The following is a 14,809-nucleotide window of genomic DNA, read 5'->3' as shown; positions in this document are numbered from 1 at the left end:
ATAAATATTATAAAGGAAGCTAACATTTTTTGAATATTTGCCCAGGCAGTAAGCTAAATACTTTCATGTTTTATTTTACACCTTAAGGAGACAGGGATTACTATTTAGCAATGGTTTATAAATAAGGAAACTCAGGCTCAGAGAGGATTAACTAAGTATGATACCCAGGATTACTCAGCTAGTAAGGGGTAGAAGAATGGAATTTGAAATCCAGGTCTTTTGGACTCCATTAGGTTTCCCTTATAAGTAATACATTCTTCACAGTGTTATAAGGGTGATAGAATTACTATATCCACAAAAGTTTATAGTATATTATCATTGAAATTTAATGCTCCTAGCTAGGATCTTCCATTTTCTTCTTTTCTCCTATTTACTCTACTAGTTAAATGCTGATTTGACAATCTGATCAAAGATATATTTGAATGTAAGCAATTGAGGGAGCTAAACTCTTTTCAGAAATCTTATATATATAAAAGATTAGAAATATAAAACAATTAGCAAGAAACCAAATAAATGCATTTAATCCCTACTCCCACTCCCAGATCTCAAGAGAGTCACCATTTGTTACTTTGGGGAAGCATCTCAGTGAATAAACACAATCAAATCCAGATTATAAGAATACACTTGAAATGGTTGATCTTTCTATTAATGCCGGGAACCCAAATCATCCTGTACTCTGTAAATTTGGCCTTCTGGTTCTTTTGGCTGATCTGCCTCTCAGGACCCTAGGTATGAGTGATCTCTAGGCTTTGCTTACCTTCTCTTGTCATTTGCATGTGGGAATAGAAATTTTTGTTTTTGAATTTTTAAGTAGAGGATGATTGAAATGGGACTTTACAGGTAATGAAGAATATTGGCAAGAGCTTTGCTTACTATTACTGTGTACAACTTTGATGAGGATATTTAATAAAGAGAATTGATATTACCCGTTACTTGAGTATGAGCTGACCACCGCCTTCTCTCATGAACCTCCAGTCTGTTGACTCTACTTATGCTTGTCTCTCTATTTCTTTTCACCATTCCCTCTGTGAATAGCTAGAAATGGAAACCAAATGAACAGTTCTTTTTGTAAGTAATCTTGTCAATTAAGACAGCTTATGACTGGCTCTCTTTGTTTATTTCAGTGAACAGCCTATCCCGCTCCAAGTATTGTTAAGCCAGGAGGCCCAACTGGAACCCTACACGAATACGGAGTTTGGGGCCAGTACTTTCATTTACTCACCTGCTTCCTGCCATGAGTCACTCTCGCCGTTATTCCCAGAGCCCTCCGCCCTGTCTGCTCCGCAGCACAGCTCCCCACGTGGGTCTGCCTCGAACCTTCTTGCTCCAGTTGAGGTGGACAGTGCTGACCCCTCTGTGTTTCACAGGCAGGGCTTACCTAGAACACCAGGGAGAACTGAGACGGACTCTCCTCATGGTTGGGAACCAGAGGATGAGCGGCAGAGCTGCAGGGGTGACGACAGCAGCTGCACCAGGTTCCCCCAACAAGAAGGAAGAGACACTGATCAAGAACAGCTATTCCAAGAAAAGAGGGATCCTGCTGACTCATCCCTGGCGATGCCTTGGTCACAGCCAATTGGAATAACAGCCACCTCTGAGAGAGGAGACTCGCACAGTCTAGGCTGTGGTCCTTCAAGTTCAGCAGCTCAGCCTAGCCTTTCTCTGCACAGGGCCTGCCACCCCGTAAAGCCTGCTCCTTCCTCATCTGTGCTTCACTCTTCTAATGCTGTACAGAAAACTAACCAATGCCTCCAAACCCAAAACCTCAAAACTCCATTGACTTCAAATATGGACCGAGGCAGCGAGGAGCCCTCTATGCCAGAGTTTCCTACCACCAAGGGGCTTGTCCGCTCTTTGGCAGAGCAGTTCCAGAGGATGCATGGTGCCTCCACCAGGGATGGTACAGGTGCCCAGGATAGAAGTTTGCCAAATAGTCTAAGGAAGGACTCTCCACCTTCTGACTGTAAGCCTCCTTTCCCACAGGGTCAAGGGAAAGGCCACTGGTCTTGGGCAAAACAACAGCCCTCTTTGGATGGTAGGAACAAACTGCCTTCCTGGGAAGAGCCTGCTAATCATCCTTCTCTTGCCATGAACTGTGGGCCGCCTAATGGTGAAGCTTCTAGGGGAGGACAGCCCAGGTTGGCAGAGTCAGGTATTTACCATGGGAAACCGTCTCAAGTGAGAGATACTGGGCCTAAGGAGCTGGGCAGCAGTGTCGATTCAGGGACTTCCTTGCCTTTGGATTCTTGGGTGAATGTCACAAGGCTGTGTGATTCTCAGCTTAAACATGGGGTCCCTGGGCCAGGAATGAAGTCCTCCCCTCATGATTCCCATACCTGTGTAACCTATCCAGAAAGAAACCACATCATTTTGCATCCACATTGGAACCAGGACACAGAGCAGGAGACCTCAGAATTGGAGTCTCTCTACCAAGCCAGTCTTCAGGTTTCTCAATCTGGCTGTTCTGGATGTGGGCAGCAGGAAGTAGTCTGGAACCCGCTGAGCCAAACAGGTAAGAATGCAACCAGGGGCAGGAGGTGTGGGGGACATAGAAAAGCTGAAGGCAGGAGGATAAGATCAGAAGGGGGGATGGTGTTCTATCTAAATAATATCCTCAGCTTAGGTGGCAGCAGCAGAATTCTGACTTTATTTATAACAACTTCATGATAAGAGCTAGACATTTTCCTGGCTAGAGTAGAGAATAGGGGCAGAATCATCACTCACAGGCCAGTTCCCTCCTTCTAAAGAAAGAGATCAATGAATGTATGCCCAGGGCTGCTGCAGTATACATGCTATGGAGTGGTTCTTAGGCCTTTGAGAGTGATTCAGCATGAGACAGGGGAGGCTGAGTGGGTAAGTCATCCTTCTATGGCTTAGGAACTGAACTGATCCCAAGATCCAGCTTCCAGATCCAACTTGCAACAAGGATGTCCACACTGAGCCAGGTCTCCAATGTAGCATTTCCAGGTTGTACTGAACCAGCTATATCAAGACCTTCCCTCATCCATTCTGGAACTACCAGGATTAGAATTTTCAAGGAGGTATGCTTGTAGGGTACCTGTTCACTGACTCTTTGTGAGATTATATTGTGTGAAGAGTGAAGTTTAATGTTAAAATCATAGTATATACATAATTCTATAAGCTGAATACATAAAGGATATTTATAATTTAGGATTGATGTACTTTAGAACTCCAAAGCCTGAACTATCATCCTGTCTCCATCATTAACTGTCAGTATAAATTTGGATAAGTCATTTAATATCTAAGCTGTTACCTATAAGAAAATTGGTTCAGTGATTAAAGATACTTTGCAACTCTTAAAAGGATACGTATGATTCTGTGAAATTGATTCAGAGAAATGTATCTTCAGTTCAAGTAGTATAGATTCTTTGCATGCTGCCAACCAACATTTAATTACAGCCAAACAAGTGTTTATTCAGAATCTTCTGTGTTTCCAGTAGTGTCAGAGTGGGGGTCATCACATAAATATAAGATTTGATATTAAGATATGTTTTTCTTAGGATCTTCACTCTAGACTTTGCAATAACATTTATGATCCTTAGATACATAGGACAGAGCAGTATGGGAAGATTCTAAAGAATAAGGAAAAATTGGAGTTTGCCTCAGTTAGATCCTGTCAAACATAACAGAGAAAGAATATACAAATGTGAAGTGTTTTAAGAATAAGAAACACATATAAAAAATACAATGTGACTAAAATTGAACTAACCAATTGAATGTCAAACATTATAGTACAAACAAAACAAAAAGTCCATATGTTACCCCAAACAGTGGGCTTCCCAGGTAGCGCTCCTGGTAAAGAACCCTCCTGCCAAGGCAGGAGATATAAGAGACATGGGTTCAATCCCTGGGGTCAAGAAGATTCCCTGGAGGAGGGCATGGCAACCCACTCCAGTATTCTTGTCTGGAGAATCTCATGAACAGAGGAGCCTGGCGAGCTACAGTCTGTAGAGTTGCAAAGAGTTGGACACACTGAAGCGACTTAGAATGCACCCCAAATAGCAACAGTTTTGTTTTTTTTTTTACTATAGATACTTTTGAAAATATATGAAGTAAGAAAAATCATTGATAACCCCACTCAGTAATTTTATGAGTTTACTTCTGGTTTTGGGTTGTGTCCCAGCCCTGGTTGATACACTTTTTAAAAAAATTGAAGTATAGTTGATTTACAGTTGTATTAGTTTTAGGTATATAGTATACAGCAAAGTGACTCAGTTCCTATATTAATATATATAATGTATGTACATACATTATATATTTATATATATATATATATGCATGCATGCTTGCTTAGTTACGTCCAACTCTTTGTGACTCCTTGGACTATAGCCTGCCAGGCTCCTCTGTCCATGGAATTTTTCAGACAAGAGTACTGGAGTGAGTTGCTGTTTCCTCCTCCAGGGGATCCTCCTGACCCAGGAATGAAACCTGCTTCTCCTACAAATGCAGGCTGATTGTTTATTGCTGAACCATTGTATACATATGTATGTTACTATACATACATATATATGTGTGTGTATTGTTTTTCAGATTTTTTTCCATTATGGGTTATTACAAAATATTTACTATTACCTGTGCTATGCAATAGGTCCTTGTTTATATATTTTCTATATAGTAGTATATATATGTTAATCCCAAACTCCCAGTTTATCACTTCCCCTCTTTCCTCTTTGATAACCAAAAGTTTGGTTTCTGTGTCTGTGAGTCAGTTTCTGTTTTATAAGTTCATTTGCATCATCATTTTAGATTCCACGTACAAGTGATGTAAATTTGTCTTTCTCTGATTTACTTCACTTAATATAATCTATAGGTCCAGCCATGTTGCTGCTGGTTTTGTTTTTTATGCATATATACTATATATTTATTTGTGTTGTTTTTACCAAAAGTGGAATCATTGTAAAATATGTATACAGTTTAGTCCCATGATTTTTTTCCCTTTGGAAAAAACTACCTTTAATGACTATAATATGCTTTACATGAATGTACCATAATATATTCAACCATTCTACTCTGGTTGAATATTTACTTCCAATTTTTTGGTAATATAGCACTGTGATGAGTATCTTTATACTTAAAGAGTTTGGTCACATTTCTGATAAACTCCTTAGAATAAACTTTTAGAAGGATAATAACTAGCTGAAAGTTATAAACTTTAAAAAAACTCTTGATACATACTGGCAAACTCAGGAAGATTATACTTCTGAAAGCAGTATGAAAGCATACCTTACCAACCATTAATTTGTACTTGATAGTGAAAGAAAACTAATTTTTAAAATCCATTTGATGAATCAGTCCTGAAAATAACTTGTCAAAGCAAAGTAGGCTGTATTTTGGTTCAGTTCAGTTCAGTTCAGTCGCTCAGTCATGTCCTACTCTTTGCGACCCATGAATTGCAGCACGCCAGGCCTCCCTGTCCGTCACCAGCTCCTGGAGTTTACCCAAACTCATGTCGATCAAGTCGGTGATGCCATCCAGCCATCTCATCCTCTGTCATCCCCTTCTCCTCCTGCCCCCAATCCCTCCCAGCATCAGGGTCTTCTCCAATGAGTCAACTCTTTGCATGAGATGGCCAAAGTATTGGAGTTTCAGCCTCAGCATCAGTCCTTCCAGTGAACACCCAGGACTGATCTCCTTTAGGATGGATTGATTGGATCTCCTTGCAGTCCAAGGGACTCTCAAGAGTCTTCTCCAACACCACAGTTCAAAAGCATCAATTTTTCGGCATTTAGCTTTCTTCACAGTCCAACTCTCACATCCATACATGACTACTGGAAAAAACCATAGCCTTGACTAGACGGACCTTTGTTGGCAAAGTAATGTCTCTGCTTTTTAATATGCTATCTAGGTTGGTCATAACTTTCCTTCCAAGGAGTAAGCGTCTTTTAATTTCATGGCTGCAATCACCATCTGCAGTGATTTTGGAGCCCCAAAAAATAAAGTCTGACACTGTTTCCACTGTTTCCCTATCTATTTCCCATGAAGTGATGGAACCAGATGCCATGATCTTAGTTTTCTGAATGTTGAGCTTTAAGCCAACTTTTTCACTCTCCTCTTTCACTTTCATCAAGAGGCTTTTTAGTTCCTCCTCACTTTCTATTTTGGTTAGTCTCTTTTAAATTGAGTCTTTCAGAACTGACATGACAAAATAAAGAAGAGATCAGTGGAATAAATCGAGAAGTAGATGAAGGAAGGAAATCGAGAGGAAAATGCTGGTTAGGGTCCAAATATGATAGAATATATCTTTAGGGGAGTCCTCTTTTATTGAAAAGCATTTATTAAGCACAAAATTACTTTCTTCCTCCAGATTTGTATCTATAGTTGATAAGTAACACTGTGTAAGTTTAAAGTATACAGTGTGATGGTTGATACATGTATATGCCAGTGAGTGATTACAATAAAGGTAGTGAACAAGCCATCACCATACCTAATAACTGTTGTGTGTGTGTGTGGTGAGAATATTTAAGATCTACTATCTTAACAACTTTCAGGTATATAATAACATAGTTAACTATAGTCACCATGCTATACATTAGGATTCTCAGAACTTATTCATCTTATAATTGGAAATGTGTACCCTTTGACCAATATCTCTATATTTCCCCCAACCCCTAGCTCTTGACAACTATCATTGCATTCTCTTTCTATGAGTTTAATTCTTTTAAGACCCCACATATAAGTATGATCATATGTTTTTTGTCTTTCTCTGACTTATTACTTTTTAAAAAAAGCTTTATTGATATATAATTTACATACTGGACAGCTCACCTATTTAAAGTGCACCGTTCAATGGTTTTTTAGTATATTCATAGTCTTCCACCCTTCACCACAAATCGGTTTTAAAGTGTTTTTTCAGTACCCTAAAAACGTGTCAGTAAGCCTCTAATCTACTTTGTCTGTAGATAACCTACCTTGAGCATTTCATATAAATAGAATCATATAGTATATGGTATTTTGTGGCCAAATTGAATTTCACATGACTGTAGTTCCTGAAAGTTATGTGACAACTGCCCTTGACCTACATTCTAAATTTTATAGTATGTTGAAGTTGGTCCACATCATACTAAAAATAAAAAATAACTTTTTGTTATGGAAAACTTCAAAATTGTAATGAGTTAATGTTATGGTATTCTAGCAAATTTGGAAAACTCAGCAGTCGCCCCAGAACTGGAAAAGGTCAGTTTTCATTCCAATCCCAAAGAAAGACAATGCCAGAGAATGTTCAAACTACCACACAATTGCAGTCATTTCACATGCTAGCAAAGTAATGCTCAAAATTCTCCAAGCTATGCTTCAACAGTACATAAACCGAGAACTTCCAGCTGTTCAAACTGGATTTAGAAAAGGCAGAGGAACCAGAGATCAAATTGCCAACATCCATTGGATCCTAGAAAAAGCAAGAGAATTCCAGAAAAACATCTACTTCTGCTTCATTGACTACGCTAAAGCCTTTGACTATGTGGATCACATCAAACTGTGGAAAATTCTTCAAGAAATGGGAATACCAGACCACCTTACCTGCCTCCTGAAAAACCTGTATGCATGTTAAGAAGCAACAGTTAAAGCTGGACATGTAACAACAGACTGGTTCCAAATAGGAAAAGGAGCACATCAAGGCTGTATATTGTCACCCTGCTTATTTAACTTACATGCAGATTACATCATGCGAAATGCCAGGCTGGATGAAGCACAAGCTGGAATCAAGATTGCCAGGAGAAATATCAATAACTTCAGATATGCAGATGACACCACCCTTATGGCAGAAATTGAACTAAAGAGCCTCTTGATGAAAGTGAAAGAGGAGCATGAAAAAGTTGGCTTAAAACTCAACATTCAAAAAATGAAGATCATGGCTTCTGGTCCCATCACTTCATGGCAAATAGATGGGGAAACAATGGAAACAGTGAGAGACTTTTTTTTGGAGCTCCAGAATCATTGCAGATGGTGACTGCAGCTGTGAAATTAAAAGATGTTTGCTCCTTGGAAGAAAAGCTGTGGCTAACCTAGACAGCATATTAAAAAGTAGAGACATTACTGTGCCAATAAAGGTCTGTCTAGTCACAGCTATGGTTTTTCCAGTCGTCATGTATGTATATGAGAGTTGGAGTATAAAGAAAGCTGAGCGCCAAAGAATTTATTCTTTTGAACTGTGGTATTGGAGAAGACTCTTGAGAGTCCCTTGGACTGCAAGGAGATCAAACCAGTCAATCCTAAAGGAAATCAATCTTGAATATTCATTGGAAGGACTGATGCTGAAGCTGAAGCTCCAATACTTTGGCCACCTGATGCAAAGAGCAGATTTATTAGAAAAGACGCTGATGCTGGGAAAGATTGAAGGCAGGAGGAGAAGGGGATGACAGAGGATGAGATGGTTGGATAACATCACCAACTCAATGGACATGAGTTTCAGCAAGCCCTGGGAGATTGTGAAGGACAGGAAAGCCTGGTGTGCCGCAGTCCATGGGGTTGCAAAGAGTCGGACACAACTGAGCGACTGAACAACAACAATGAAGTATTATGATCACCCCCTTTGTACTTATCACTAACTTCCATGTTGGTTATCTTGGCCAGTTATCAACATTTGGCTGATTTTGATTTAGCAACCCTCTTTCCCCTTTCCCTTCCCCACTGAATTTTTTTTTTCTTCTTCTTTTTTTGCCTGTGCTGTGTCTTTGTTGCTGCAGGGGCTTTTCTTTAGTTGCAGTGCCCAGGTTTCTCAGTGCGGTAACTTCTCTTCTTACAGTACATGAGCTATAGGGTGGGCAGGGTTCAGTAGTTGCGGATCCCAGGCTCCAGGGCACAGGCTCAATTGCTGTGGTGCACGGGCCTAGTTGCTCTGCAGTATGTGGGATCTTCCTGGATCAGAGAGTGAATCTGTGTCCCCTGCAGTGGCAGGCGGATTCTTCACCGCTGAGCCACCAAAGGAAGCGCCCTTTAAAAACCTAACTATGACAATATTATACTTAAAAAATTAACAATAATTTCTTAATATAATATAGTAGAAATTATATAATATAGTAACTAGCCAGTATTCTTTTTTTTCTAGTTGCCCCACAAATGTCTTTTCACAGTTGTTCAGTCTCTAAGCTGTGTCTGACTCTTTGCAAACAATGCACTGCAGCATGCCAGGCTTTGCTGTCCTTCACTGTCTCCCAGAGTTTACTCAAACCCATGTTAAATTAAGTCGGTGATGCCATCCAACCATCTCATCCTCTGTCGTCCCTTTCTTCTGCCTTCAATCTTTCCCAGCATCAGCGTCTTTTCTAATAAACCTGCTCTTCACATCAGGTGGCCAAAGTATTGGAGCTTCAGCATCAGTCCTTCCAATAAACATTCAGGACTGATTTCCTTTAGGATTGACTGGTTTAGTCTCTTTGCTATCCAAGGGACTCTCAAGAGTGTTCTCTAGCACAATTCGAAAGCATCAATTCTTTGGTGCTCAGCTTTCTTTATGGTCCAACTCTCACATCTATATATGACTATTGGAAAAGCCATAGCTTTGACCAGACAGACCTTTGTCAGCAAAGTGATGTCCCTGCTTTTTAATACAGTCTCTAGGTTTGTCATAGTTTTCCTTCCAAGGAGCAAACATCTTTTAATTTTGTGGCTGTAGTCACTGTCTGCAGTGGTTTTGGAGCCCAAGAAAATAAAATGTCACTGTTTCCACTTTTCCCCCATCTGTTTGCCATTAAGTGATGGGACCAGATGCCGTGATCTTAGTTTTCTGAATGCTGAGTGTTAAGCCAGCTTTCCCACTCTCCTTTCACCCTCATCAAGAAGCCCCCAGTTCCTCTTCACTTTCTGCCATAAGGGTGGTGTCATCTGCATATCTGAGGTTGTGGATATTTCTCCCGGCAATCTTGATTCCAGCCTGTGACTCATCCAGCCCGGCATTTCACATGAGGTACTCTGCATGTAAGTTATAATAAGCAGGGTGACAATACACAGCCTTGATGTACCCCTTTCCCAATTTTTCAACCAGTCAGTTGTTCCCTGTCAGGTTCTAACTGTTGCTTCTGGACCCACACACAGGTTTCTCAGGAGACAAGTAAAATGTTCTGGTATTTACATCTCTTTAAGAATTTTCCACAGTCTGTTGTGATCTACACAGTTAAAAGGCTTTAGTGTAGTCAATGAAGCAGATTTTTTTTGAAATTCCTTTGCTTTTTCTCTGATCCAACAGATGTTGACAATTTGATCTCTGGTTCCTCTGCCATTTCTAAATCCAGCTTGTACATCTGGAAGTTCTTGGTTCACAAGCTACTGAAGCCTAGCTTGTGAGTGTTATCTTGAGTGTTATCGTGCTCGCATGTGAAATGAGCATGGTTGCTATGGTAGTTTGAACATTCTTTGGCATTGCCCTTCTTTGGAATTGGGATGAAAACTGACCTTTTCCAGTCCTGTGGCCACTGTTGAGTTTACTAAATTTGCTGACATATTGAGTATTGCACTTTAACAAAATCATCTTTTAGCATTTAAATAGCTCAACTGGAATTCTGTCACCTCCTCTAGCTTTGTTCATAGTAATGCTTCCTAAGGCCCACTTGACTTCACACTCCGGAATGTCTGGCTCTAGGTAAGTAACCACACTATCGTGGTTATCAGGGTCATTAAGACTTCTTTTGTATGGTTCTTCTGTGTATTCTTGCCACCTCTTCTTAATCTCTTCTGCTTCTTTTAGATCCTTGCCATTCTGTCCTTTATTTTGCCCATCTTTGCATGAAATGTTCCCTTGGTATTTCCAGTTTTCTGGAGATCTGTAGTCTTTTCCATTCTATTGTTTTCCTCTATTTCTTTGCATTGTTCATTTAAGAAGTCCTTCTTACCTCTTCTTGCTGTTCTCTGGAACTCTGCCTTCAGAGTTGGATATATCTTTCCCTTTCTCCCTTGCCTTTCGCTGCTCTTTTCTCAGCTATTTGTAAAGCCTCCTCAGACAACCACTTAGCCTTCTTGAATTTCTTTTTATTTGGAATGATTTTGGTCACTGCCTCCTATACAGTGTTATGAACCTCCATCCATAGTTCTTCAGGCACTCTGTCTGCTAGATCTAACCCTTGAATCTGTTTATCACCTCTACTTTACAACCATAAGGGATTTGGTTTAGGTCATACCTGAATGGCCTAATGGTTTTCCCTACTTTCTTCAGTTTAAGTCTGAATTTTGCAGTAAGGAGCTCATGATGTGAGGTACAGTCAACTCCAAGTCTTATTTTTGCTGACTGTATAGAGCTTCTCCATATATAGCTGCAAAGAATTATAATCAATCTGATTTCGGTATTGACCATCTGGTGATACCCATGTGTAGAGTCATCTCTTGTATTGTTGGAAGAGAGTGTTATGACCAATGTTTCTCCTGATAGAACTCTGTTAGCCTTTGCCCTGGTTCATTTTGTATTCCACGGCCAAACTTGCATGTTCTTCCAGGTGTCGTTTGACTTCCAACTTTTGCATTCCAATCCCCTGTGATATAAGGGACATCTTTTTGGTATTAGTGCTAGAAGGTCTTGTAGGTCTTCACAGAACAGTTCAACTTCACCTTCTTCAGCATTAGTGGTTGGGCATGGACTTTGATTACTATGATGTTGAATGATATGCCTTGAAATGAACTGAGATCATTCCGTCATTTTTGAGATTGCACCCAAGAACTGCTTTTTGGTCTCTTTTGTTGACTACAAGGGCTACTCCATTTCTTCTAAGGGATTCTTGCCCACAATAGTAGATACAATGGTCATCTGAATTAAATTTGTCCATTCCTGTCCATTTTAGTTCACTGATTTCTAAGATGTCGATGTTTACTCTTGCTATCTCCTGCTTGACCACATCTGGTTTACCTTAATTCATGGGCCTAATGTTCCAGGTTCTTTTGCAATATTGTTCTTTACAGCATTAGACTTCACAACTTTTCACTACCAGACACATCCACAACTGGGTGTCATTCCCATTTTGGCCCAGCCTCTTCATTCTTTCTGGAGCTTTCTCTCTGCTCCTTCCCAGTACCTTATTGGACACCTTCTGACCTGGAAGGCTTATCTTCCGGTTTCATAATCTTTTTGCCTTCTCATGCTGTTCATGGGGTTCTAGAGGCAAGAATCGGAGAAGGCAATGGCAACCCACTCCAGTACTTTTGCCTGGAAAATCCCATGGACGGAGGAGCCCTATGGGATTGCACCCCAGGCTGCAGTCCATGGGGTCGCAAAGAGTTGGACACGACTGAGCGACTTCACTTTCACTTTTTCACTTTCATGCATTGGAGAAGGAAATGGCAACCCACTCCACTGTTTTTGCCTGGACAATCCCAGGGATGGCGGAGCCTGGTGGGCTCCACCACAACATCTGTGGTGTTGCACAGAGTCTGACACAACTGAAGTGACTTAGCAGCAGCAACAGAGGCAAGAATACTGGAGTGGTTTGCCATTGCCTCCTCCTGTGGACCACGTTTTATCAGAACTCTCCACTATGACCTGTCCATCTTGGTGCTCATAGCTTCATTGTGTTATTAAACAGGCCCCTTCACTATGACAAGGCTGTGATCCATGAAGGGGCACCTTAATTCTGCTTTCTATCAAAGCCAGAAGTGCCCTCAACAGTACCCCTTACGGAGGTGACCTGCACGTCTGTTTAAATGTCTTTAAAGGAATCAGTGTCTATTCTCTTCAGGAGATTTCCACTGGCTACCTCGTTCATTAGATGGGAATCACATTTGATTAGAGGAATTCCAAATTCTAGATTCTTAGATTGCCAGGCTCATGGAGAAGTCCCTATTAAGGGCACTTGGTTGAAAAATGAAGCAAAAGTGTCTGCAAATAAGCGGATCCAGGTTCTGTCCAACAGCTCTTTATATATCAGTGAAGCGGAAGGCAGGTAAGGAGTTCAATCTGATGAAGGATTTTATCAGTGCTTGGCCATGAATAACATGCAGCCATTCTTAGTCAAAAACCTCATCTTACCTTATCAATGTGCTCCTGGGCTTCCCAGGTGGCTCAGTTGTAAAGAAGCAGCCTGCCAGTGCAAGAGACACAGGAGACAGGGGTTTGATCTCCCAGAGGAGGAAATGACAACCCCCTCCAGTATTCTTGCCTGGAGAATCCCATGGATAGAGGAAGCTGGTGGGCTGCAGTCCATGGGGTCACAAAGAGTCACACAAGACTGAGCAACTGAGCAAACTAACCATTATAGATATAATTCTTAAATCTGGCTGCCCATCACAGTCACTGAAGAAATGGCTTAAAAAAAAAAAGAGGAATAATTTCATATAAATGGGATCATAACATACATGATGTTTTTATTATAGAAAATTTGTTTCTCTCTCCTTTCCTTAAATCAGTCCCTACTGTTTACCCCTGCTCCCAACCTTCTCAGACAATAATCTATTGTGCATATATCTGTATTTTTCTGTTCATGTAATCCTATACAGACGTATATATATCATGTATTTTTGTTGGGGATTATTTTACAGATTTTTTTCTTTTAACTCAGTAATACTTGAAAATTCCTCTAAGTCATCTAGTTTAATTCATTTCTTTTTCTTTTTTTTTAGTGGCTGAATAGTATTTGATATTGAGGATACTATAGAGTATTTAGCCATTCTGCTGTAGATAGGCATTACTTTATTTCTAGTTATTAACCAAACAATGCCACAATAAACTGATATTTTTGCTTCTTATTCTCAAGAGGGTAAGAGGGTAAATATATTTTCAATCTTAATGGTTATCTCTAGATTGCTTTCTAGGAAGACTATAACATTTCACATTTCCTCTAACAATGTTTAAGGCTATTCTCCCACATTCTTTATGGAAATCTCTTAAAAATAAATATTCCCAGGCTCTAACCAGAAAGATTCTGATTTAGTATGTCTGTGGAGAGATACACAAAGCTGTATTTTTAAAAAGTTCTAGGTGAATCAGAGGTAGTATTGGAACCACTGCATTTAAGCACAAGAAAATACTAAAATTAACTGGCCTCCTAGCTTAGTATTAGCAATATCATGCTTTAGTTAGGTACACATATTAGAATCAAAATATCAAATCAAGATGTGAATTGGCAATAGACATATATGTCAAATGTAGGTCAAGGGTGTGTGCACTTTCAGAAGGCTTAATTAGTTGTATTGGGGCAAGCCCCTTGGGAGTCACATATCCAGTTTGGAGCAGCTCATCTTTTTACAGTCTCACAAGATTTTTAGGAAGAGAGAAACATTTAGAATTTGTTTAGAATGTAAGTGATTAGAGAGATGCTAATGAGGAAATAAAGACCACACTACACATATAAAACGTTGAAGAGCTCCTGCTCATAGTATATAATTGGAAGTGAAAATCCAAAGACTTGAGTTTTAATCCTGGTTAAACTACTTACTACTTGTCAGACTCTGGAACTTGTTTTCCTGTTTTGTAAAATGAGGTGGTTTAATATATGATTACTATGATAATTTCCTAACTAGACTGGAGACAACATTTCCCTTGCCATCGCAGATGCTCTAGAGAATTACTGTCAGGTAATTTCCTCTGTATCTGTTATAAGTCTTGGACCCAAATCTGACAGCAGCAAAGCTGATTATATTTACTATTTAGCTATTTGTCTACAGAGCCCCTTCTCTTGGGCTTGTGTTGGAGATCCCTGTGGCCTATGGGAAGCTATTCATATTCTGAAACTCCTGTTTCTACATTCTAGGAATCCATCCTCCATTGAGTTCAGAGATGAATATTTGTTATGTAATGAAGCAAAAACTCCAGAGTTTTGTGTTGCAGGCTGAGTGCAGACTGGGAGAAGAGATGGGTTCAACTTGTATTTGTGTT

At 40.0% G+C, this 14,809-nt stretch overlaps 1 protein-coding gene across 22 annotated transcripts in view; it reads left to right on the top strand.

The window, feature by feature from the left end:
* Positions 1–14,809, top strand: part of USP54 (ubiquitin specific peptidase 54) — a 117,569-nt gene that overhangs the window by 95,706 nt on the left and 7,054 nt on the right. For 18 of the 22 annotated variants that reach the window (XM_020895249.2, XM_020895223.2, XM_070470822.1 and 15 more), the window contains one exon: positions 1,125–2,512. In XM_020895249.2, coding sequence (XP_020750908.2) covers positions 1,125–2,512 — 1,388 coding nt within the window. Of the gene's footprint in view, positions 1–1,124; positions 2,513–2,877; positions 3,069–14,809 lie in introns of those variants that run through there. The other 4 variants (XM_070470836.1, XM_070470835.1, XM_070470828.1 and 1 more) reach the window with 3 other exon arrangements.

This window comes from Odocoileus virginianus, chromosome 7, assembly GCF_023699985.2.
Source record: "Odocoileus virginianus isolate 20LAN1187 ecotype Illinois chromosome 7, Ovbor_1.2, whole genome shotgun sequence".
Lineage (NCBI taxonomy): Eukaryota > Metazoa > Chordata > Mammalia > Artiodactyla > Cervidae > Odocoileus > Odocoileus virginianus.
Note: the sequence above shows the minus strand (reverse complement) of the source record. Positions and strands in the feature narration are given on the sequence as shown.